The 27172-nt window shown below is 40.9% G+C and overlaps 1 protein-coding gene and 1 long non-coding RNA gene across 2 annotated transcripts; both read left to right on the top strand.

The window, feature by feature from the left end:
* The first annotated feature begins 6548 nt into the window (after window positions 1-6548).
* Window positions 6549-14594, top strand: LOC136790725 (uncharacterized). Its single transcript, XR_010831183.1, has 3 exons — window positions 6549-7074; window positions 11590-11680; window positions 14484-14594. It is a non-coding gene; the product is annotated as an uncharacterized lncRNA (long non-coding RNA).
* Window positions 14595-17819: 3225 nt separating this feature from the next.
* SCRG1 (stimulator of chondrogenesis 1) lies at window positions 17820-24805 on the top strand. Its single transcript, XM_013190339.3, has 3 exons — window positions 17820-18166; window positions 22643-22906; window positions 24425-24805. Exons 2-3 carry the CDS (start codon window positions 22671-22673, stop codon window positions 24477-24479), a joined length of 291 nt encoding a protein of 96 aa, XP_013045793.2. The 5' UTR covers window positions 17820-18166; window positions 22643-22670; the 3' UTR covers window positions 24480-24805.
* Window positions 24806-27172: the final 2367 nt, after the last annotated feature.

The following is a 27172-nucleotide window of genomic DNA, read 5'->3' as shown; positions in this document are numbered from 1 at the left end:
CTTTCCTGTCACCTGCCAGTTTTGGAAAGCACGCTGCTCAGAGCCGTGTCCTTTCCCTCCAGGGCAATTACTCTGCAGATCAGCAGCAGGCTCCTTGTCTTCCACTCCAAAACTTAGCATGGTATAAACAACTTCTTGTGCAGAAGGGGAAAAAAAAGAGATGATTACAGAAGCACAAAGATGTCAATGGGATGTTTAGCTCTTTGCACATCCACAGAGGAGACTGATTTCCAGCTGCAGCAAGACAGCGTGTTCTTTGCATCTTCAAATTGCACTACTGCAGCTTGTGCTGCTGAGGCTGTACCAGAAGGCTGCTGCCTTGTGCAAAACGCAGACAGTCCCCGGGCACGGTGCTCCTGGCAGACCTCTGTCCCTGTGCTTCCAGCCCCAAACATCCTGCTGCATTTCGCAGTATGGCTCTGCAAGCCTCCTGCTCAAATTAGCACTTTTTCTGCTCAGCTCACTCACTTTGTTCTTCTTTTCTACTCTTTTTTTTTTTTTTTAAACAGATATATTTACCAGAGTAGCTTTCATTAATGAATCCTTTACATCTTGTGACTCCTGCAGAGCTGATAATTTGCAAGACAAATACTCAACAGCCAAAGTGCCCCACAGAATACATTAAAACCAGCCCTCCCATTCCCATTAAGCTTGCTCTGGGTATGGCCCAGATTTGGGCCCGTTGTCTGCCTCCAGCATCCCATCCCTTTAAGTCTGGGTCAGCAGAGCTGCCCAAGCACAAGCCCCTGGACTGGGAAGCCCTGGAGGAGAATTTTCCCAAAGGCACAGCCTGCAATAGCCCTGCTCCCTGGCTCAGCCAGCAACTCAACTTGATGGGGAAGGTTGGGTGCAGCGGATTCATTTTTGCTTGGAGTGTGAAGGTACTGGGGCTGCTGAGCTGGGAGGGAGGTGTGGGAATTGTTGGATGCATTTTTCTGAAAGTACCGCTACACCGCTCTCAGTTTGCTTTTAATATCATTTGTGTGCACATGTTAAATATGTCCTTGCAACAGCCATGGCGAGACTGTGATAGAAGGTATGTATAAACGAACATACCTAAAATAAGTAATTCTTCATAATTCAATATGACATCCTTCCTTTAATTTAAACCTAATCAGGGAATAAGAAACTAAAAACAGCTGTAAGCATTCACATTACATCTCTCCAGGGAAATGTACATAAAGTTAGGATTTGTTTTCACCCAATGGAAATTTTGCGATTTCACACAGCCACTCTTTTTGTTTAAGCTTCTTCTTTATTACATTTTCCATAACAGAATTTACAATCTCCACAAAATAAAAGCAATTCCACTGCATTTTCTTTGGGCAACTCTCTTGACCTACCTTCTCTCGCTCTAAACATGAAAAGATTAAACGCATAAGTGTTTCTAGTAATCTGGCTATCTCAGCCATAAATTCAACAGGCAGGAAAGACTCCTTTTTTTTTCTTTTTTTCTTTTTTTTTTTTTAATTTATCAGTAAGATATGCTTGGAAACTCTGCATGGCACAGCACAATGCGAACATTTCTGTTTTAACATTCATATGGTAAATAAGATTTCAGCAAACTACATCCAAAGGCCTTTTAAAACTCTCCACTCTGCCTGTACCAATTTATCTTGGACAATAACACTGAAAAAAAAAATACATAGTGAGCTTAGAAGTGAGCACTCCCAACTATTAAAATTTTCCAGCAGGCATTACCGTACAGGGCATGGGGGAATGCGGGACCCTGTGGCATGAAAGGACACGGCCCTGGGACCCCAACAAGACCTCACTGTTAAAGCAGGGCAAGATGCAATGGAAATGCGAGACAAGCAGAAGCCTGTATCCTCTGCAGTCAATGGGAAGCAAATAATCCGATTACAGTGTAAGTCTCTTTGAAAACCAGAGGCTAATGAATGTTTTTAGAAAATGCTCTGATGCTGAATCTCACTCAAATAAAACACACGGTATTTGTGAGCAGCGATGCCCTATGAATCCACAGTTAAATGCTAGGAACAACCTCTTAATCTGTACTTAATAATCTTCTGGCAGAGTGAAAGGCTGACCGAAGGCAAAATTTAATGACCAAGCTTGCAATTAGGGCTATTGGTAACAATTCATTTTTCTGCAAATGTGCTTTCCATAGTGGGAAGTGCAACTATTAAACTTCCAGGCATTTTTCACTACATTTAAAAAAAAAAAAAAAAAGGAGACACTACCAACCATAAATACTGTGCAAGACCATATTTGATGTTAAATCCAGAAACAGTGGCAAAATCTTGCTGACAAAGATGACAGATGAAATTGGGACACTTGGCTACAGTCAGAGCCACAAGTGTTTTCTTCTTTACAGACAAGAGGAACTTAAGGAAAAAGCCCTGGGAATATTTCCTCACAACAAAAGGCTTTGAGCTTGCCCTTGTAGAGGAAGAAGACAACACGCTATGGATGCATATGGACTCTTGAGAGTCCTTTGCCTTCAATGGCATTGACCAGGTTTATCAGCCGGTAGAAGCAGGCTTTGCCAACCTAATCCAGCAAAGTATGCAAGTAACTGCTTGATTTTCAGTGAGTGGTTTCAGTGGGACAATTCACAGCGCATAAAAGTACCGCTCCTGGGTCACTCTCCCCCAACCCAGAGCCTCAGATCGCACCTTCTGACCTGCTCAGTGCCATCCCGTATTGCTCTCCCGTCCCCCACCCCGCCCCCCCTCCGTCAGGGGTTTTGCAGCCAGTGACTTGCATAGGTGCAGTGTCAGGGCCAGCATCAAACAAGGCTGGGTATTCCCCTCCCCGTGGCCCTTCGGAGGATGCCAGCTGCAGCCGGATTGCACCAAGGCTTTTTGAGGCCGATGCTCTTGTTATTGTTGGAATTAAAGTGTTGACATGCTTCTTATGAGGAAAAAAATGTGCTTGTTCATTGGAGTATGAGAGGGAGAGAGAGATGGAAAGAGGTTTTAGAAAGAAAACAAGAAAAAGATGACAGCCAAGAAAGGCCTGGTTTTACCCTGTTTTTAACAATTTGCCCAGCCAATATTACAGGTTTTAAACATGTGCATCATAAAAGTGGTGAATTATTTTCTGCAGTTTCGGAAACTCCGTTTTTCTTTTTTCTGCAATTACAAATTTAATTTGGATAAATAAAATAAAAGAAAAAAAGAAAGGAAAGGAAAGGAAAGGAAAGGAAAGGAAAGGAAAGGAAAGGAAAGGAAAGGAAAGGAAAGGAAAGGAAAGGAAAGGAAAGGAAAGGAAAGGAAAGGAAAGGAAAGGAAAGGAAAGGAAAGGAAAGGAAAGGAAAGGAAAGGAAAGGAAAGGAAAGGAAAGGAAAGGAAAGGAAAGGAAAGGAAAGGAAAGGAAAGGAAAGGAAAGGAAAGGAAAGGAAAGGAAAGGAAAGGAAAGGAAAGGAAAGGAAAGAGGAAAGAGGAAAGAGGAAAGAGGAAAGAGGAAAGAGGAAAGAGGAAAGAGGAAAGAGGAAAGAGGAAAGAGGAAAGAGGAAAGAGGAAAGAGGAAAAAGGAAAGAGGAAAAAGGAAAAAGGAAAAAGGAAAAAGGAAAAAGGAAAAAGGAAAAAGGAAAAAGGAAAAAGGAAAAAGGAAAAAAAGTAAAAGGCACTCCAAAGAACATTTTACTAGACAATTAAATCTTATGTGTCTACAGGAGTAAATTTGAACTCGAGGCAAGAATTAGTACCCTACTAAAATGCATATTGTCATGTCATAAAGTTGTAGTTGGTAAGAATTGTACTTCTAGTAAGCAAAGACTAAAAAGCTTCAGCAAATACAGAGAGCACAAATGCATTTCATATATAGCGCATATGCTGAAAAATACTTCTGGCCTATCTCATCAAATTAAAAGCTTTTACCAGCCTATCTACTGTCCAGTTCTTGTTTTTGACAAAAATACACACATATATACAGCTACATATAATTCTAAGATAACCATAATCCTGTGTACAATACACTAATATTTGTAAGACTTTTTAAACCGTTATTGGTAAACAGAGCTGGCTTTCCTTACCAATTCTAAATTTCATGTACTCAATGTAGTTCAAATCAGGACAAGACAAATGAAATGTGGTTCAAAACCAAATACAGGTACATGCAATTCTTAAAAAATTATTTTATCTATTGTCCTGCTGTTCCCTCCTGTGTGGGGAATTGTTTTGTGCGTTTGTGTTTGTTTGTGTTTTTTCTTTTTTTTTCCTTTCCTTTTTTTTTTTTTTTGGCCTGGAAACTGCCACAGAAAAGTCTGGCAGCTATAACCTTCAGCTAACTACTAGCAAATGCTAACATGCTGTAAAGTGGAACATTTATACAAGATCCATCTGGCGCATACAAGTAGGAATCCAAGATTTAAAGCCATTACACTGTGCATATGCATTTACACCTTTGCTGGAGTTGGCAAAAGAGTCGATTTTTACCCCATGACTCCACTAGTAAAAGGAGGGGTGTGAAACGCGCGCTGACCTACGCTCCCCTGACCAACTGCAGTTGTTATATACTGCACTTTGGCTTCTTACATCCCAGGCTTCATGCCAGGAGTAAATTAGTCCAGTCCTGACTCACCTATCAGAAATTAAATAGTACAAGAGTGAAACATGCCCATAAAGTATTAGAGTAGCTAAGCGTTTTCTTTTGATCAAGCTTTCAGCTTTAAAAGGGCAGTCCACCAGGGCTGGTAAAACAGGCACTGCTCCCATCAAAAGGATGTCTCAACTGGCTCTTTTTGCCATAACTGAGCAGTAAGGAGGGGGAAACAGCTTTGAGCTTTTTCGTTACTCCTTGTGTAGCTTAGGTTTGCTCAGCCATCTAACGCTTCAGTATTTTTCTGTGCGGTACATTCCTATCACCTCAGGCAGAGCAGACCTGGGAGCAGCAGCGACATTTTTCTTTATCTGTGTATAGGAAAAAATGCAGAAAGTATGCACGAAGCAATGGCAATTGTTTCCATAATCATGATAAAAAAAACTAAAAGTTGAAGGCAAAGGGTACATTTATACTGCCGCTGAAATTCACAGTGTAGCTGGGAAGCCGGCGCCGACGATTAAGGCGTTCATTAATGCCCTCTGCTGTCTGCCTGAGCGAATTTCAGTGAACATCGCCTGCCTCTCCCCAGGAGAAGCGTCTCTTTAGAAAGCTGTTTAGGATAACAGAGCTTTCCTTCCTTCCTGGAGCATTTCCCCACCCTCCGGGACCGGCCAGGCCGTGGCTCCATGACCGCAGGCCGCAGGCCACAGCCCCCGGCCCGGTGCCGTCCCCGGGCGGCCGCAGGCCTGCTCGGGCCGAGCCGTTCAACACCAGGTGGCACCAAACAACAAGGCTCGGCAGGGCTAAGGCTTGGGCTTTTGGGAACACGGTGGTGTAGGGCTGGCCCTCTGGGGGTCAGCAGTCTCCTGCCCGAAGCGGGGTTAAAGTTGCGCTCGGTGGTTCGGGGTCTTGTACAGGGAAGTTTTGGAGATGCTCTGAGGGGGAGAGCCCAGAGCACCTCTGGGCAATGCGCTCCTGTCCTCAGCCACCCTCGAAATGAACTTTCCTTTTATGCAGGTTCCGTTTTTGCAACTTTCCAGCCACATTTTGCCACACTCACTCGAGCCGGGCCCCCCCTCCTTGGAGGGGTCCCCCAATGCTCCCTGCCCATGCTGGGGAAGCCCAGCCTTTCCTCACACATCACCTGCCCCGCTCCCCAAACCTGCTCCCCACTGGGCTCTCTCCAGTTTGCTGCCTCCCCTACAGACTGCGGAGCCCAAGTCTGGGTGTAGCCCCACCATACACAGCCTCACAAGCACTGGGAGGGAAAATCAGCCCTTCTCCAAGCCATTGGACATGTGCTCCTGCTCCCACCACCCAGTAGGTGCTGGGCCTTCACCAGCACCCCACTGGTCTGCCAGCACCCATGCCCTCTCTGCTAAGCTGCCCAGGTCTGCTCCATCACCAGCCTCATTCAGGGCACGGCTCTTCTCCATCCTCATCTCAGGGCTATATGCATTTCTTTATTAAACCTCATGAGGTTGCTGCTGCCCTGTCCCTAATAATTAGATTAGGACAAAACCAAACAAATAGGGCAAATGCAGAACGCTGTTACCTGTTGGGCAGCCTTATATCTCTCAACAGACCACAGTGAAGTTACTTCAAATTTTCATTGATATAACCAGCGTGGTTACTCTGATTTGACCTTCGAGTGTCTGTGTAAGAAAAGCACACCTGAAGACCACCATGTGAGTGGTTGAAAAGCTGCAGTACTGCTGTAGGTGAATTTCCAAAGTGAATTTCCCAGGGAAAGGGAATCTTGATTACACAAAGTTAATGTACCTATTTGAATAATTGTCTTTTACCTGCCGCAGATGTTCAGTCGGATGCCAACTATTTAATTTCATTTCCTCTGTGGGAAGCAAAGAGGAGTGATCAGATTTTATATACTCACACCTTGCTGACATAAAAATATTGTTCCTACTCTCACATGCAGAAACTGAACCCTGTAGCTTCCTCAGGTTTTGCCTGTAAAATAAGTTATAAAATTTTATTACAAATTGTCCACCAGATGGAGCAGGAACATCCCAGCCAGAGGGAAAGTTGTTGGCCGTGGAGGGGAGAAGTGATCAGTCCATCCGGCAGTGGTAACTGTGAACAGAACAAAATTGCTCTGATGTTCTTTGCAGCTGCACGCAGGGAGGCGGGATTAAGTATTACTTACAAAAACATGTATATTCATGTGATATACACATGCCCTACAAACATTACATCAGCAAAATAACTGCGTGGGCAGGTTCACAAATATAACAATGGAATTTCTCCAGGTGATGGCAGGTTTGGGGTAGGATTAGTGTAGTCAGAACTAGCAAAACGACAGTGCAAAGCCACAGACACACCCCACCTTTTTGATCAACCAGGAGAGTTATGTAGATGTCAGCCTTTAACTAATAACAATAATTTAAAAAGAAAAATCATTTTGAAAAAAAAAAAGAAAAAATCTAACACTCTGTTTAAGAAACATCATCAAGGAAAGACAGTTTGCAGTTTAATATTTACCACTGTGTTTTGCAGCTGAAGTTGTCCAAAGGTGACATGAACCTCACTGCTTGCTGATACAGGAACAAGGTAGGTTTCCTATGCAATATGTTGCCTGCAGTGTCTCCTCTTTGATTTCCAGTGTATGCTCTTGGGGTACAACTCGAATCACTTGCCAGCCTGGGAGACCGTGCCTGTCAGATTCTCTGTACGCTCAACATCTTTGGACCGTCAGCCAGGCTGTGAACTTTCTAAAATATTTCCTATCATAGTGAGCAATCAGGCAGTTATCTTGAATTTCCCATTCTTCATTGTCCGAACTAGCGTCCTCTTTGCAGTCAGTAGCATGAGGGGTATCCTCTCTCCACTTCTGCATCGCTGATACTTCCTTCCTGTAAGTAAATGTTTGGGAAGGCTGGAAGGGGTGACAAAATTTTGCAGCCTTCTGTGTGTCAGGATCACTGTTTAGGGTGATGGTGGGTATAAGGAGCTGAATACCAGTTTCAGTAAATTATAACTTTCAGTTTTTCTTCTGTGGCAGTTGTGTTGTCCTCCTCTGACCGCTAATATCTAAAGCAAGTCATGGTTAGGTAATATTTTTAATTTTCACACACACACACAAAAAATAAAAATAAAAGTTTAAAGGTTACTTTTAAAATAATTTTCTTAAGAATCTCCTTTTTATTTGCTCTAAAAAAGATGAATTTAAATCAACAAGTGCTGTGAGTAAAAAGCTGCAAGATAGGGCCCCAGTTCAATTATATGGGGAACTGGGAAGCAGATGCCTCCAGTGAAAGGTCAAGGGCTTATTCCCACAAAGCATTTCTCATTCAAGCAAGTCAAATAAAACACTCTTCTCAGAGAGTTACTCACATGAACGAGGTGACACGACCAAGCTCTTGTGTGCTCTGTAACCACTGATACTCTCAAGTTATAGGAAAACTCCTGTCACAATGATAGTGTTTGTCTGCTAGGATTAAAGCTGATTTAAAAAATACTTTATACATGTAGAATTTTGTCATAACTTCTCATTTTTCTTTTTAACCTAAAACCCTACTTTTCAAAAGACATGATTGCTTAGGGATGCAGTGTTTAATGTATGCATTTAACAAACAGACTGGAGACCTAAAAAATCCGTGCTTTTGTGCCACCATTACATCAGTGGAATTTAAACAACAAATTTCAGTGGTAATGGGACAGAATTAAAAAAGGGCTTAACTTCTTTAATTTAAAACTGAAATCCAAATCTCTCCTTATCTGAAGCCCTCAAAATGCTTCAGTTTTCATCACTGAAGCTTCCCAGGCACCCAAAAGTACTTTGTCAGTGGAAGATCAGCAGTGCCTGCATAGGGGCAGCCAAATGCCTAATTCCCTTTGGGACTATGGGAAACATCCTGCCAAATGCTCACCCCATGGGTCCAGTCTGGTCTGTGCCCTCCAGAGAGCCAACAAAGCACAGGCAGTGGCAGTGGGAATGCCACATTTCATGCAATATCTCATCTGTGACAACTGCAAAGACCAACCTGGGTGAAATTAATCATGCTTCAGTTTAACCATCAAGGACTGGCAAGTCCAATCTGTAATCGCCAGCTCATCTTACCTGTAATGGAGACAATTTATTCTCTCCTCTTTTCCTCCCATGAACATAAAAGTAATTACACAAAATAAAACAGCTGCCAATTATTCTAAATAAACTATAGCCTACTGCTTAGAGCACTGTCTTAAATTGCAGAGAGAAGGAATTACCTCCCTTATCTTGGTAAAGCTGACTGACTACCCAACTACTGCATGATTCCCTTCCTCCCTCAGGAAAGATAAGAGTAGATTCCTGCTTTGTTTCCAAGGGAGAGAATTTAGGCATCTGCCTCCCAAAAAAATGTGGGGCTGTGAGGGCTTTTAAAACCCTCAGACTATTTAACCCGTAGGATCACACGTGGCTGGTACAGCCACGGACTTTAGGAAATTTTCCTTAACCGTACAGTCCTTCTCCGCTAATTTTCTTTCTCTACCATCTCGTACAGGAGAGCCTTCTCCATCCAGCTGGCAACAACATTGCCTTTTATTGGTCAATCTTTCTGCACAGGAAATTTGTGTTAAAAATCTTATTCCTTTGGGAAAGTCATCAAGGAAAGAAGCGCCTCACTGTTCCTACTTTCCCCTCCCAAACACATCTTGCATACTTTTAATGATGATAATAGTCCAAGGGGAGATTTTCCTGGAATCTGGTGCTGGGAACCTTTATCCTCTCCTCCATTAGCCACCCAGAACAAGACCAAGCCTTGGGGTTGAAATTTGAAAAGTACTCCCAGGCACCAAACAGCCAGTGCCAAAACAAGCTGTGACTGACATGTACCCTCTTCAAGGCACAAACTGGGAAAATAAAAGCCTAAAACAATATGTGATGCCTACAGAAGTGACTTTTTTTTTTTTTAATAAGAAAAATTGTTACCTACCTAGTGATTAAATGTGACCAATCAGGGATATATTGTGGTCATCACATGACATATTTATTTCACTTCTCATTCCACCTTCAGGAAGCTGTTATTGTGTGTTGTCAACAGCATTCACAGTTTTGTAACCTGAATGCTTTCTTTTTAGGTGGATGCCTGAGCTTTATGTGTGATATGACAAGGTGATAGAAATGGAAGAGAAAAGAAAAAAGAAAAAGGAGCAAGTCAGCTACACTTAGGTTTATTTTTCACATTAAATTAGGCTCATCATCAAGTAATATTAGAGCAGGAATGAATCCTTAGCCAAAAGAACTTAACGAGCCGTTAATTATGTAAGCTGTACGATGGAGAAGGCAAGCAAAGAAAATGGCATTACAGTAAACACTGCAGGAGTATTCAAAACAACAGAATCTTCACACTTTTCAGCAAATCCAACTTTAGAGTATACAATTAACAATGAATTGCATTCCTATTGGATAACTAAAAGCCCTCAAACCTTGGCAGAATGAGGACTAGGATTTAAGTAAGCCTTCCTATGTTTATTCAGTTGGTGAGAAAGCAAACCAATGATATTTAATGCAAACAGCTTTCAAGCATGAACTCTTCATGATGAATTTGTAAATGGTGAATACTCACCATCTAGAAGTCAATGCGCTGCTTTGCGTGCCATATACTTTCAAGCACAGATTTGTCAAATTGAACAAATCCTTCCAGTGACAGTGCTCAGGCAGCTTATCATGTTCCAGGGTGTAAAAATGGCGGCTGAACTGTGCACCCTAATACGCTGGTATTGACAAAAGGAAGCTGGGAAAATTGACTCAGAATTAATGAAGCAGTTCAACAGCAAGGAACGGTATTGGCAAGAGGAGTTAAATATAATTACAACTTAAATAATGATGATTACTTGAGTTGTGAATCCCAAGGAGACAATCCCATTACAGAACAACAGAACAGAGAGAAGCAGGTAGGAAGCAGGAACGTGGTTAACCTTTTGGACTGGTTAACCAGCTTGCTCCTTAAAGAGCATGCCCCAAGAAACGTGAAAATTCTTGCGGTTATCTGATGGAATTTTGTCATCACCCTACCAGACAGAAAAGTTTGTCTGCAATTGCTTCTGAACTACTAAAAAAAAAAAGAAAGAAAGAAAAAAAGAAAAGAAACCATAAACCAAAACCCCACAAAATATTAATCATTTAGTGAGAACTCTGCTGCAAATATATGTCATACGGGCAATTAAACTTTTATGCTGTGATATATAAACAAAAGACCAGATGGAAGGGTTTCTGCAGTTTATTCCCATAGAGCTGAGTATCTTGCAAATATGGTGATGAATTTTTTTTAAGGAGAAATACAGGTCCTGATTAATGTGGTGGTGACAGGCTTAGGACAATGTATAGAAAATACTAAATTTTATATAAACATTTACGTAAACATATAAAAATAATTTGACCTGGGAATGCTGTGTATTTTCCATGTGTTGGGTATATCTTAAGCTTAATGTGTGCCAAGGCTGCTGAAGACAGCAGTAAATTGCTTCATAGTTTTTGCTTTATGCAAAATTGTCCTTTTTCTTGGGCTACTTACTGTCAAAACACATTGAACTCTACTAGATCCAAACTGAAGAGCTGCATAATGTTTACCTAACACTCAACTGTCAGCTCTTACTAATACAATCATGGGTCTGTGCAAAGATTATAAAGTAATAATTCAGTTCTGGTTACTGCGAGCATGAAGCTTTTAGTCTCAGTTAAAGCAGCAGCAGTCTGGAAAGACTTGTTGACTATTCTTTGGATGAATTTCTCAGTCATTCCAGTGAGCCAGGGAAGATTTCATAGGCTCTCAAAAAAGTGAGGACCCCCATATGCATATGTACATATACATTACACAGTATCTTTTACAAGATATGTATATCCTTAGCAAGTCTTGGAAATCGGAGATACACAGCAAGAACTGACCTATTCTGTTTAATTTTAAAGGTAAAAACTCTGGAAACAGTTTACAGCAATGGCAGTAAACATGCAACAGTGCAGTGGTTACCTAAGTTTCTTCAAAGGAATGGCTGAAACAGCTCCTCAAGGAAAGCAGAAGCACTCTTTATTGACATAAGGGTCACCAAAAGGCATTAATATATGTTTCTGGTTTCATGTTTTTTCAGATGAACTGGAAACTGCGGACATTGAGAAAATGAACTAGCATCAGAAAATTAATTCCTTTGATCAGAGTGACCTGCTAGAGCAATGTGAAAGGTACTTATTCTAAATTGTGCATAAGAATATTTTTTGTTCCTGCTCAGCTTCTATTCAGCAACGAAGATTGATAAGCTGGATTTCATATTTCCACAAATAACATTCCTTTGTGGATTTTCCTGGGTTACAACGATGGTAAACTACAACAGTAAACAGTTGTCTTTTGTAGTTAAAGCTGATTAAAAATGAGCTGCACTGACATATGTTACAGATGAGACTAAATTATTTGTCTCTGGTAAGTGTCTGGTATAATATTCTTCAAAAAAAGGTTTCAGCTATGATTTGTAGTTTTGCTGCCCAAAGTCTATGGAGTAGTCCTTCTACATGTCAGTTATATGACTGCGATCTATAGCCTGTATGCATAAGACTCTGATATTTTGACTCCAAATATAATTCAGGACTCAAGAATTATTTTAGTAAAATTCCTTTTTATTTCCAACAGTAAAGAAGCTGAGACAACATTTTGCTCAGGGCCCCAACATACAGGACAGCCCTTTCAGCAGGGAAGCATGCTGTTTTGCTTTACACATAGAAGTCTCCAAGTGGAAATGTGGAGATGTTCCCCTCTCCATCTCCCGTCATCTGATAAAACCACGTCTGCCCTTAGAGGCAAGGGCCTGTCATGATAAAATGCTTTTCAGATGGGTCTCATTTTTTTTTTTTCCACTAGTAATCAATATACAACTTAAGGTCATATATCCTAACCTTTCTGTACTCAGGGGAGTCAGAAGAATTGCTTCAAACTGAAATGTCTACAACTCTTACTAAAAGTCAAACAAAAGCCAAAATAAAACATCAGCAGGACCAGAGAGTACGGCAGTAGTCGAATATGACAGTGCAAATATGACATCTGGTGTGTAGCATGTTACATAAACAGAGACTATACAAATACAATAGAAGATGAGGATGGCGAAAGATATGACAAATTTCGTGAAGGACTCCCAAGGGGATGCGAGAAATTGAGGCCAAGGTGGGAAAAAAAAGAAAAAAGAAAGATCAGTATATACACAACATGATTTGTATGAAATGCTGAAAAAGACTCAAGATATATATATATATATTTTTTTCCCAGGGAGAACTTACACTTCCAAAATCTAGATGAGCTCTTTGAAGGACTAGATGACTAAGTCAATAAGGGTGATTCAGCTTCTATCACAGCACTTGAGTCTCCAGAATGCTTTTGGCAAAAATCCCTTGTCAGAGGCTCTTAAGGAAGCTGAGTTGTCTATTCATACTTTAAGTACAGAAACAAACAGTAGCACACATGGTCACTTGCCACAATGCAGGGAGGTTGCTGTTCTTACAGGGAATCTGTGCTGTGACTTGAGAAAGCACAAGATCAACCAATAACGGGTACACAACAGAAATTTGCTTTGCCAAACCACAAATTACATGAGCTCATTCAAGATGGTGCTCTCAATACAGACAAATACAGTTCTGCAGCATGCGCTGAAATACAAACTCACTTTTGTTAGAACATGGTGGTGAAATCACAGAATGGCTGAAGATGGAAGGCAGCTCTGGAAACCACCTAGCCCACCCTGCTGCTCAGGCAGACTCAGTTATAGCAGGTTGCTCAGGATTGCGCATTCAGATGGGTTTTTAATATCTCCAAGGATGGAGACTCAACAGCATCTGTTGGCTACCTGTGCCAGTGTTTGACCTGCCTCCCAGGAAAGCTCCTTCAGATGTTGAAATGGAAATTCCCGTCTCCCAACCAGTGTTCATTGCCTCTGCGCCTGTCACCGAGTGCTGCTGAGAAGAGCCTGGCTACATGTTCTTTCCCCTCCCCCATGTATTTATACACATTGATAAGATAACCCCCTAGTTACAGTATGTATAATATACATATCATGCTGAACAGTCCAAGATCTCTCGGCCTCTCCTCGTACAACAGATGCTTCAGTACTTTTGTGGCCCATCACTGCACTCACATCTGTCTTACGCTAGGTCACCTGGACCTGGATCCAGCACTCACCAGCACTGAGTAAAGGGGTAGGGTTACCTCCCCTGACCTGCTGTCAATACTCCTCCTAACGCAGCCCGCGATCCCATTAGCCTTCTTTGCTGCCAGGAACTGCTGCTGGCTCATGTTCAACCCAGCACTCAACAGGACCACATGTCCTTCCCACGAAAGCTGCTTTCTGGCCAGTTGGTCCCCAGCCTGTCCTACTGCACGGGGTTTTCCTCCCCAGGTACAGGGCTTTGCACTGACTTCTGCTGAGCTTTATGGTGTTCCTGCCAGCTTATTTCTGAGTAGCAGAGTAACCATCAGGCATACGGTCTCCTCCCTCCAGTCCTGCTCTATTTACAGGCTTCATGAGACAGCCACCACTTCCGCACTCAGCTGTGCAGTGCCATCTCCATCCTGTTATTCCTTGCTTACAGCCCTCCTCACCAAGCTGGCCAGCCTGTTAACAAAGGAGCTTTTGTCCCATGCGGTCACTCTTCACACTTTCCCGCTCTCTCCTGGCTGTATGGCTGGTGACCACAATGAAGAGCAGCAGGGGTAGAGGTCTGAGGGCTGGAAAAGCCTTCATGGTCTCTCTGCAACACCCCAGACCTGAGCCCCCTGGCAAGCAGCCTTGCTCAGAGCTATCCTGTAACACACAAAAGGCAGGGGGATGGTCAAAGGCTTCAAAAGCCAGTGTGGTGATCTATAATATCTTTAGTAGTGATTAAGGAAAATTAGGTCAGATCTTATAAGTAAATTCTTCTGTGTGTTTTTTTTTTTTTTCCTTTAACTACAGAAATATTAGCATAGGTGATAGAGGCAAAGGTATCTCTCCCTGTTTTCTTTCAGACTCCTGGCACCAACCCACTCCAGCAGCTGCAGAATGCTCCACACCCTCAAGGCCAGGCACCTTGAATTATCAACAACTAATTCCTAGCAAAGCAGTAAGAAACCAACACCACCACCACACACAGCAACATTTTGAATCAGCAAAGAATCGGACCAGGCATGTACTTCTGTGTATCAGACAACTAGTGCATCTGTGATAGCTGTTTACTGGGAATACTTTCCCAATTTACAGTAATTTAGAGAATATAATATATTCAGATTCATTTGCCTCTCTGAAACACCAAGCCGTAGACACACACACACCTAATATTAACTTACTTGGCATGTCTGGAATTGACAGTTCATATCATCAGATTCTGACTGTATTGCATCCTCTCTGCATTAATAGAAAAGCAGCAACAGCCTGAGCATGTCAATAGAGAATTGATCTGAGGAAATACACTAAAAGATGCCTTTGATTAGACCAGTGCTTTGTCTCATATTTTAACCAAGCACAGATTGCAGCCTGCAGAAGAAGTTGAGAAAACCAAAAGCAATAACAGGAAGTCAAAAATTACTGAGAGAGAAAACAGAGAGGCTCTGGGACTTCACAGAGAACAGCCACTGGAAATAAAGCAACATCTGATGATAAAGGCAAGAGACAAAATCGCATGATCAACAACTACTGTGCCCTGATTTCTTCAGAACAAGCAACAAACTGTTGTCTAGAAAATTCAAAGTCTAATGCAGGTACCAGCTAGAAAGTAAATTGCCAGATGTGGGAATTGTGAAGGCAATAGTAGAATATCTAATAGCACAGATGTTTTCTGAACACAATCAACAACAGAACAAAGGATAAAAAAGTATCCTTGGTTAAAGCTGCACTAAGTAAAAGCTTTGTAAAATTACACTAAGTAAAAGCACAGAAAATGCATTTGCAAATACTGTTTGTTTGACATTATAGATGCTGAGACATGGGAACGGTGACACGAAAGGCACAATGCAAGTTATGATGTTTGTGTTACGTGTATTTGCAAAATGAGCATGTAAGATTTACTGTTGCTTAAAAATCCAGCATGCTGAAAACTGACTATAAGGCACCCTACCTACTGTCATCCTGTAGCAAATGATGACAGCACTTAATGTCTTAGTTGTACTGGCACTGTCTTTACCACCAGCATGAAGTCTCCAAGGTCTTTATACATCCCCACAATATCTACAGTCATTTACAATCCTCAGGTATAGGCTTTAGATTGCATCATCCAGCAAAATCAGGCTCAGAGGTTCCTCATATGAACTGTATGTATTAAATGAGCTGTCTGACTCATAGCTTAAGTGGCAACTTTTAAGTGGATTTAATGTAAGAGGAGAAACATTGGTATTCTTCACTGTCAGACTGCAAAAAGCTGGATGATGACATCGAGAATGCAATAAAATGCAAATTGATTTTTGTTCACTGAAAAAAAAGTTAAACCTGTGTGGCTTACATTAAAAATGCAAAGCACATATAAAATGCTGAGTACTTAAATTCAAAAAGCAAAGATTATTTTCCCAGGGCACATTACGTAAGTTTATTCTAGAGTAATGCTGTATACTTGAGGCAGTCACCCTTTTGCAGCTGAATTTCATTGCTACCTTTTCTGTCTCCTCACGCTGCCAGGGGCCTTTCTCCCTTAAGAACGACTTCTCCCCTATGGATTACTGTTATGACTTTGTCACTGCCCCTTCTGAACAGTTCTGTTTTGCACCTTACTTTGACATACGTCTTTGGACAGGAGCAGGGATGATGTAGGCATCTGAAAAAAGGCTCTGTAGACAAATTGAACATAATTGATAATTACTATGCCCATTGTGTGCACGCACACAGATCAAGGAGGGTGAAAAAGCAGGATTTCCTAACAGTGCTCTTGCATCTTGAGAAAGAATTTAGATCTGGTAACATTGATTTGCACTTTGCTCTCTCCCAAGCCAACAGCATCACAGGCTGCCCTACCCTTCAATGCATTGTCCTGTAATGTACCCTACTTTTCACACCTCAGAGAGCTGCTCCTACAGCAGCCAATGTAGTCTTTGGTTGCACCTCACCCCACAGATTCCCTAAAACCTTTGCTCCCTCCCAATCTCAATTTACTTCCCAGTTTCTGTGGTGAAGAAACTTCAGGAGAGAGAAAGTTTCCTCCTGTTCCTGAATGTTTGCCACAACTGGAAACATCATACACAAACCTATGGAGAGGGGGGATAAACACCAGCAAAATGTTAGCTTTGTTAGAACTCTCTTTTCTCAAAGCCACAAGGGGACATTTCCCAAAGACACATTTCTCCCTGCACACTTCTCTTTATAAACAGAGCTATCAGCCCACCAAACTGCTGGACTGCTATCCATGCAAGTCCCTCGCAGGGAACTGGGACACCGAGTCCTCGCAGAGGCATTAGGATTATCTCATTTAGAGCACGGGCTGCCAGGGCAAAGATCCATGTTGGAAAGGAATTACTGCAGAGAAGCAGAGCCAGCATGAGGCGTTTTGTCACCCCGATGTCCTGTACAGGCACAAGCGTATGTCCTGCTCCCTGCTGAGCCGGCTGCCCTTCTCCAGCAAAAAGAGGGAATGCCCTGCTGGCTGTGACCACCACCAGAAGGGACATGCAGGTTTAAGCGGTTTTCAACACAAGCACCAAGACCTCGATTTGTATATTGAAGCAGCTGAGCAGAGGTATGTTTTTGTACTTGTAACAAACCTCTGTATTAAAAGCAGCTCGATAGAGAAAAATTCTAGCTACGAGAGAATAAAAATAATGCAGACTAGAAGTGTAAAAAATTACTAGTTGACAACTAACGTGTAACCTTACTTGTCTGTTCATATGACAAAACAGAGCCAGCATGCTCACAACAAAAGGAGGGCCTAAATTGCAACAGAAACGTAAGGACACTGACAACACCCCAGACTTCACCCCCAAGACTTTTTCTCTTTAATACATAATACTTCAGCTCCATTCAAGGACTTCAAGTTGTGTTTTAGTGATACCAGATGATTTGATTTGCGTTTTTAGTCTAAAATATCTTCCTCTGAAATACCATTCACCTTACCTCTTGATTAAAAGTTTGGCCAGTATTGAACTCAATGCAGTGTCACGTAGTATGCTGTACAAAAAGCCTGGTTAAAATAATTACAGTTCTTGATTATTTCATTTTCAAAAAACAGGTTTCTGAAGTCAGGAATTGCATAAGACTGCTGGCTAGGTGCACGGGTCTTGCTCAATGCAAACAGCACATCAGCTCCGTGCCCTGCTCTGCTCCCCCCACCAGCCCCACACCTGCTGTGGCTGCACAGCAGGACGCACGTATTCTGCAGGCCGTTTTCCCTCTCCCTGTGCTGGATGTTATGCTTTGCTCTCTGAGGAGACACCTTGCCATCAGGTCCTGGATGAACTAATAGTTTCCTGCTGGAAAGGATACGTTCACTTTTTTTTTTTCTTGTCTAGGTTGGCAGTGACTGAATGAGGCAGCTCTTGAAGCCCATCCTCTGGCCCCTCGCTGGAGAAGGGAGTGTGTCACTCACAGGCAGAAGTCAGGACAGACAAAGGGCTGTTTGTCCCACATCTCCCGTCAGCCCTCCCTCTTCTCATCCCTGCTAGCTCTAGCTCTCTGTGTCTATCTGAAAAGACACAGCTGCCAAGAAAGTGAAAGAGTGAAGCAGAAGAAAAAGGTATGTCGTGCTCCTGAAATTATCCTTGTGCACTTGTTGTTCTGGTACTACTTACAGACTACAGAATTAGAAATATATATATGGGAACATGCAGAAGATTTGGGAAAAATCTGACACATTGTGGGCAAAAGATGTTATTTAAGACAGATGCATCCATATGATCCAGCTAAAGATAACCCTTTCCCTATCTTGCTCTTTAAAGCTGGATGTTATATATTAACATCTGAAGTCATTAAACATACTATATTGCCTGCCTGTACTCAATATTATTGCAAAGTTGGTGAATGTGGAGAGAGGTATGTTCACAATGAATTGCTGTCTTTAAGAAAACTAAATGGGTTTTAATGAGAACTCAATTTCTTGAAAGAATCATGGTATTGATGGGAATTACAAAGCAGTAATTCACTGAATTCATCCTCAGTGGAATAGCCGCTGTCCTCACAATGCACCAACTGTTCAAGCAAAACAGATTTGAAGACTTCTTTAATGGAAGAAAGTTCTTAATATCAGTTATGAAGTTCTTGTGTAATGATTTCTTATGAATGCATTAATAAACCTAACTATAATGCACTGACACCTAAATATTAAACGTTAAGTTTGGCTCTTTACAGGTGTTTCTGACTTAGAAACCTGACAAATGAAAAAAAGATAAAAGGCATTTTATTTTGAATAAGTACTTTAACTCTTGACCTCAATGCACATTGAGATTGCAATGTATAAGTTTATGTCAAAAAATAAAAAGCTTCATCATTTAAAGCACAATTTGCCAACTTGTTAACCCAGCACCTGCCACTGGATTGACTGGAACAGATCACACACCAAGACAGTACCAGTTAGATTAGAGTATTTGCTGTTTTCAGAATTAGGCAACTGGAGAGCCATAGACAAGAATATCAACTCTGAAAGGTATATATAATAGCTGACAGACAAAATTGTAAATATTTATCTTTTCGCAAACTGGAAGGATCTCTAGATGTGCTGAAATATGCATCTCTGTGCCATTTCTCAGTGTTCCCTATATCTGTCTCTATTGCCAGCACCTGAGCTCCTACTAATATCATGGGGCATTTAAAGTGCATCTCTATTCTCATGAAGTACTACCCTGTAGTTCTCAGCCATGGATGCTGAAACCTGAGTTATTCTGTTTGGTCTTTTTGTGACTCCCTCTGCTCCTTGCAGATCCATAAGCTAGATGGTGCCAAATCACTTGGCAGGACAATTCAAACACTCTCGGGTGAACGAGCAGGGATAGTGGTGATTCCTGACTCACAGCTCTCAGTCCCAAACAAAACATTTTCTTCTACACAAAATTCTAAATTTTTTCAAAGCATTTGTTTTCACAGCTGAACTTCTCTGAACTTCACTTACACCATGTCAAAGCAATCAGAGAAGTAATTTCTTAAAACAGACCTTTGCAAATGCAAGGAGATCATTTTAAATTCTTGTAGACGGTTTTACTTCTCTGTTAGAATTTGAGAAGATATAACCTGGATAGAGAACCTGGTCAGGCTGAGCATAACTGGCATTACTACTTTTTCAGAAGGTTTTACATAAATGTAAGACTGTTTGCTGGCAGTGATTTTTGAGTCCCTTTTGCAGTTGGATTTATTCAAATTTCCCTGATTTATTTTATGAGAAAAGACTGTTTCTATAGTATGCAAAAGCAGATAAGGTCTTTGACATGCATTTTCAGATGAATATGCACTTACTAGCTCTGCTATTTAACTAAGCAATCAGTAACATTCAATCATTTGTGAAACCATAGTCAGAAGAAGAGGTTGCAGCAGTTTGTCAGGGGAAAAAACAATTTTGCTTCTGAAAGATCTGCCGAGTTCATCACCGCTGATCCTGTGCAGGGAATTGATGAAACACTCCAGTTCCTTGGCAATCTTTCATCCGCGAATAGGCACCATTCTCTCACTGTAAAGGAATAACCTTTTGAAGAAAGGCCTTTTGACTGAAAGTTTCCTTTCAGTTACTAACTGAAAAAAAGTAAATATTTAAGGAAAAAAAGATTTTTCTGAAAAACAGCAATGCTGAGCAGATAAGATGCATAACTGACCTGTTAGTGAAGTTGTCTGTCCATAGCTCAATGGCATGTGACTCTGCTAATACCAATTTTGACAGCTATCCATATCAGCCATCTCAACAATGCACCCTAGCACTATCTTGTTATATTCCAAAGTGGGTACTGAGGTACCCTAAACTGTAGATCATGATTTCTGAATCCAGCAATTTGACAGTCTACAGAAAATCTGTCCATTTTCAGGACAGAATATGTTCCTATGAATTTTGAGCAGATCAGCAGCTGGCAACAGACTCATATGAGCATTCCAGCTAAACTCCATGTAGAAAAAGCTCATCCAAATTATTAAGAACAAAAAATGTGCACAAGAGCAAGATATAAATGCTTCATCCTCAGGGGAAGAACTGATAGAATAATCCAATCACAGAAAACAGGCACAGAAACCTCTGCTTCCTGAATTTATCTTTCATGGAACATTTCTTCCATTAAATACTTTCATAATGAAGTTCAATTACTTGAACAGAAAAATGTTAAATTGTATTTCTGACATTGGCATTTATCAAGGTATAGTACAAACAAACTTCCTCTTTGAGTATTAGTCGTCCCTTAGCAGAACCCTCAAACTGCAGTGTTTGTAATCCTACAAAATAAAACCATTATTATAATGATTCTTTACCTGATTCTGAAAAAAACATAAAGCAAAGTTAGAACAGTGTTTACTTTGAGAAGTAGTTTTGAGGCCTAAAACTACTAAAGACAGTACGTTATTTAATACCGCACTCCAAAGTGATTAAAAAATAGATCCCTACAGCTCCATTACTAGTAGTTTATGGAGTCTTCTCCTCAAAAGTTCACATACAAGTTCACAGAAAGTAAAAGGAATCATTGGATGAATTTTGTTTCTATGACAGAAGTTAAAAAATACACAAGAGCTTAGTCATATTCCTTAATACTTTGGCCACTTATTAATAAATTTGAATTCCCAGATTTTCTTAACTATCTCTAGCATATCACGGAAAGTCAGCAAGAAATCTAAGGCAGTTATGTAACTATACAGGAAAAAAAAACACACACTACCAATACAGTAAATTTATATGTTTAAAAGCTTATTGTTTGTTTTTCAAAGGTTACCTCAATCATTCTACAAAATATCACAAGCAGGACTCACTTATCTTAGTGACCTCTGTACCTGACACTTTTTTATCTAGATAAAAGCTCTGCCACCTTAACCTGAGACTTGAAAGTCTTTGCTCAGATGTTGTTTTATTCCTGGTTTTGGATTAGTTTAGAGTGCTCTGTTCTGCAGCCACACAAGACAGACCTGAACTAGCCCACAGTGCTGTAGCAAAGGGCAACTAACTCTGAAGTGCCAATGCGATGAAACAAAATCTTTTTTGATGCTACCACAAATAGAGTTAGGAACGCTCACAGGGAGAGCTAGCTACACAGACCTGACCACTGTTTTAGGTAAGGTTTCAGAGCAAAATTCATTTTTTAATTCAGAGATACCAGGTCTCTTTAATTTAAGCATGAGGCAAAAGCAGTAAAAAAGTCAAGCCCACCAACCTCTCAATCCTAATACCAGTAAAAGGACTAACTTAGAAAAGCAAATGCAAGTTCAAGGGTCTTACCCAAAGCATTGTGACACAACCTCTGTGCAAAGCAGCCCAGAAAAGCACAGCTGGCATTAAGTAAGCTCACACAGATGATGGGAAGCCTCATCACCACCAGCAGTTCTGCAAGGAATAGTTTATCCTATCATTTAAAAAGCAATGTCAATTAAACTATAATGACCTCTTGTAGCAAGACTCAGCTAAGTAGTTTTCAGTACCAAGATAGATTAAAAAAACTTCTCAGTAATGCTGCATCCCACCAGAGCCTGCAGAGCAGTCCTTGCCAAGGGTGCAGCATCTGACAGCCCTGCAGGGCTCTGGCTGCCTGGGCCATATAGCACTTCAGTTTCTCAGGCAGTCTGGGACAGCAGTCTGGCTCAGACAGTTTTTCCACAACTTTTGTGGGGGAAAGATAGTATTAATTTCATGCAAATTACTCATTTCAACAGTCTCAAACAGCTGAAATCACCAGGAAGGCAATGATAGCCATGAACATTTCCCCCGCGCTGGTAGCCACCAACGCATGCATTTACACTGCTGAGAGAACGCGACAAGCTCGAAGCAATTTTCTCAAGGTGAGAGACCAAAGCAACAACAGAATTGCCAGCAACAGAAGCCTCAATTCCCAGAGAAAGGATTCCCATGGTTGTACAGAAAGTAATGAATATCAATTCCATGGCAATATTATTTACATCCTAGGAGAAAACACTCTCCAGCACAGAGGCTCAAACCTCCAAAAGTTCACAGGAAAGACAGAAAAATGTGCGCCAGAAAGCAGACTGGGGAAAAGACCTGTTCAACAGCTATACCTGTGTCACGTACCTCATTTCTCTTTAGCACTCCTGCCGTGGGAAGCTTTGCAAAAATGAAAACGCTCTCGGCTCTGCTCGTGCTGAGCACTCTCCTGGGTGCCCACATGGCCCCCTCCCGGCGTCCCTCCTGTTACAAAAGAGCTCTGAAGGACCACAACTGCCACAGCATCCCCGAGGGCATGGAGAACCTTCGACGAATCAATGGAAGCCTGCAGGATCACTTTTGGGAAGGGAAGGGCTGCGAGACTGTCTGTTACTGCAACTTCAAGGAACTGCTCTGCTGTCCAAAGTAAGGTTACGCTCAGTTCATAGAAACTTGCCGAGTTCTGTACAGCCACCCATTATATTTCCCCCACTTTACAGTTTCCACTGGAGGAATAAGCTGCCATGTTAAAGAAACACATCACTTGAGGTGGTTTGAAACTATATCAAGATACAGCCAATTACCTGGCACACTGGCAGTTTTCAATTCTTGTTTTTCAGGGCCTCACCTGGGACATGCTTAGCATACTTCGTAAGCCTGCAAGTGCCATTGGGAGGGGATTTAGCATTGCAATCGCCCAGCTTTTGACTCTTCTGCCAATAACTGTTTAAACTAATAACATGAACTACAAATCCTTATTCACAGCAGCTTGCAATGAAGATGTTTTCGGGACCATAAACAAAGACATTTGATTTCTGTTAGCCAATAAAGAGTTATGCTACTATTCCAAGGCATGTACATATATGTCGGCTGAATAATGATTCTGTAAAGACAGTTGTTTAAAGTAGGAAAGCAAACAGGGGGAGAATAGGTTTGCAAATGCCTGCAAGGGTGGAAAAAGATTTGGAGATTTAGCCAACGCTTTGCATGCCGGCTGACAGTGTTGACAAAGCAAAACAGAAAATCTCATGGAATGTGTTTTCATTGTTGTTGTTTTACAGAAAGAATGTGCATCTCAATAAAATTAATATTTAGTGAATAAACACCACCAGCCTGTACTGGTTTGAAGACAAAATATATTAAGAGATTATTTCCATTCAGCTTTCCAGCAATGTCTTTTCTTCAAGAAATTTAGATTAAAACATCAACGCTTCGCAACTTCTTAATACTCCAGGGACATTATAATGTGATGGCTTTATATAGGCAAGCAAAAATAACTTTTTATACAAGCTCCTCTTGCCACCCAAGTTTCTCAAGTCCCTTAAGTCCAATAAAAGATAACTTGTCCATACTCCTGTAGGGGACTAGATTTGAAATGAGTGAGAATGACTCCTAAAGCTAGAAATCTAAACATTTAAACTGAGAGCAAGGTTTAAGTAAATTTTTCATATTTCACTCTACCTAAAACCAGATATAGTGCCCTCACCCTGAAGCACACTTTGGGTTTCCAGCTTTAACCTGAGCTTTGAAAGCCTCTTACTTTGATACAAATACACAAGGAGGTCTTCCTTCATCCATCTTAAGATACAGAAGACCTACTTTGTGGGTCCACTCTCAGGACACATTGCACTAAGCAGAATGCATGCACGTGCCAAAGTTCTTTATAATATATAATATTTTGTAAGTTTACCTTCGCAAAGCTAAAATACCATGCTGGAGTCCTGGCACACTGGTCAGCCAAGGGAGTTTTTGCCCTCACTTCTGAATCAGGCCAGCAGAGGTAGAAACAGTGTCTTCATACAGACCCACAGCTGCATTTGCATAGCTGGAAGGGCATCCCATATACACAGTAATCACACATACAACCCATAAAAGCTAACAAACATAGAAATGCATGTCACGGTAAAGCTCTAATAATTATTAAAATATCTAAATCTCTTTCAGGGAGATTTTCTTTGGACCAAAGGTATCTTTTGTGATCCCCTGCAACAGTGAGTGATCAACATCAAGCCTGCCAGTGAGGACAACCTACATCATTCTGCAATTGCATAACAACACTTTCAAGGGGAAAAATAAATCCGATGTCAAGCAAAAATAAATAAATTTTAAAAAAAAACACCTCTCTCTCTAAGCACATTGCAGCGCCTCTCTTTACACTGGAGAAAAATTTCCTTTCTTTACCTTTTTGGAATATGTAATAAGTTCTTTTGAATTTGGTAGCTGTTAATTAGCTCCATATATCATGTGAAAGACTGTACAAGTGCATAATAGTCCTAATATGCAGGTCCCAGCAAAAAGCCTACCTTTTTAATAAGCGCAACATTCTCAAATAGTTTTTATGAAGGAGTTTCAAAATTAAGCCTTCACGTGGTTAAGAACAACTCTTGCAGGAATCTACTGCATTGCAGCTTCCTACTGCTTTATTGCTGCTATGCAGTTAACGTTGGTTTAAGCTGACACTATTCAGTACCTAGCACTTCCATACGTAGGTTCCCACCTTCTCCCTGGCCATCTTGGGAAAAACAAGAAAAACAAAACTCACAAACTCACACCATTCATCTTTGAAAATTCCACTGAAAAAAGTTAAAATTCATATGTAGTAAAGTACATGTAGAAGATGATTATGTCTAATTTTTCAGCTGCATATGAAATCTTAAGTTAGGATGAACATTGAACTCTTAGAATACTAAAACAGCAGCAATAGCACGTATATATATGCATATATATTTAGAAAGACAGAAAGAAAGTCAGACTGACACAGGGTCAGTTAAGGCAATATAAAAATACTCACTTAAGCAGCTTTTGGATCCAGCCTCATTTGAAATACAGTACCTGGGAATTAAAGTTAAAAACCCAGCTTTTTATTTTTAGGATAGTTCTGTAGGGAAACAGTTGGGTAAATGAAGACAGAGGTAGCTAGAAATATTGGAAGTAGTCATCTTAATTTAAGAGTTATCATGATCTGGCCTATAGATATACAGTTACTTCTCAATACCTGCTGGCACTGTTTACAGTATCAGAGAAAAGTAGCCAATAATTTATGGCCGCTTATAAGTTTAACAGTGGCCATCTGAACAAGCCAGGCTTAGAGACAGTAAACTATCTTACTGCCTTACAAATGGTAACTCTTTAGCTATCAAGTCAGCCACATGAAAAGCATGTAGTACTGAGGTCACTCTTTTTACCCCCCTCAAATCAGTATATTGTTAACCTAATAATTTTACATTACACTGAAAACTGCTAGCATCAGAGTACCAAACTTATTTCACATACCATATGAAATATCAATGACTTTGTTAGTAAACAAGGATTGGATAGGGGTAGCAGTGGCTTGATTATACATAGCTAATAATAAATGTTTCAAATAAATCTGCATGTACCATTTGCCAAGTAATTTTTAGGCTACTGGGTGTTAAACAAACAGTTTGTTTCACTAGGCTTTTTAAGCCTGGTTTGTGTAATTATTCCTGAGTCATTTGGGCTTCCTACCAAATAATCAATTAAGGAAAAAATAATCTGGCAACTCACAGTTGAAATATCCAAAGTCAGTGTTTTGCTAAGAAAACATATGGTATCCACTCTTGTGCAAAATCCTCTATAAACTTCTAGTAGTAGTAAGTGCAAGCAGCTCCTGCTGGTCATGCCATCTAGCTCTTGTGTAAATCATGTTGCATATGCCTATCATCCATAGCTTTCCAGAGCAGGAGCAACAAGAACTGAGGCAGATACACAGCTAGGTTGTAAAGTCAGTAAGTGGTTTTCAGTTACTTCCCCTTCCACCACTACTGACTTGGAAAAATCTACAATCTGTTGGAAATAAACGTTTTGCCACTTTCCACATACAGCAAGATAGGGTCACTTAGGCTACTACTTTAAGACCAATTCCCTATAGAAAATTGCTTTTGTTTCTCCCTGCTCTCCTTCCCTCCTGAAAAAGCTTCTACAGGTCCTGCCAGACCTACGTGCAAACATTCATCCCTGTCCTCCATACTGTAAGAGAGAAAAAGCCTTTATCCTTCAGGTGCCCAATTCAGGGCCAGATTTCCTGGCTGCTTCCCCAACTAACGGTTCAAAGATGACAAATTCAACTTGTGCAAAGAACATTTAGTAAACAATTTTGCAGACACTACTGTGAGAAGGGTACTGAAACATCAAGAAATACCAACTTTAGCCACCACTAGTTAGATATCACTAACCAGTTTGAACTTAGGCCATCACTGCACAACTTCAACATGGAAAGATCTAAGACACTGCAAGTGAAAGAAATTAGGCCATTTATAGCTCTTGGGAAGGCAGCCAGTTTGAGTTTAGGGTTTATCATCATTCAGTTAAGCAACAGAGTGCCACAGGTCAAAATAGCAGAATGGAGCATCTTGGTTGCAGTGATGCCAAGAAAGTAGTTTTCCCAAAAAAACTCACAAGATTAACATCCATCAGTTTAGACCAGAGAGATACTCTCTCATTTTTCCCTAATTAAGAAATAGCCTTTAAACATCTGATAAGGTTAAAAGTTGCAACAAATGCTAACTGAACAAACTGAAGCCATGTCCTCCTCTGCTTTAAGCTTCTCCTTCTGCCTTTTCTTCAACCCACGCACTCAGCTTAACGCAGAAAGAAATATTTCATGTACCACACATTTAGAGTAGCACAACAACTAACAATGAAGTCCAAGAAGTCATACATAATCCTGTC

The sequence above is a fragment of the Anser cygnoides genome, chromosome 4 (genome assembly GCF_040182565.1).
Source record: "Anser cygnoides isolate HZ-2024a breed goose chromosome 4, Taihu_goose_T2T_genome, whole genome shotgun sequence".
Classification (NCBI taxonomy): Eukaryota; Metazoa; Chordata; class Aves; order Anseriformes; family Anatidae; genus Anser; species Anser cygnoides.
Note: the sequence above shows the minus strand (reverse complement) of the source record. Positions and strands in the feature narration are given on the sequence as shown.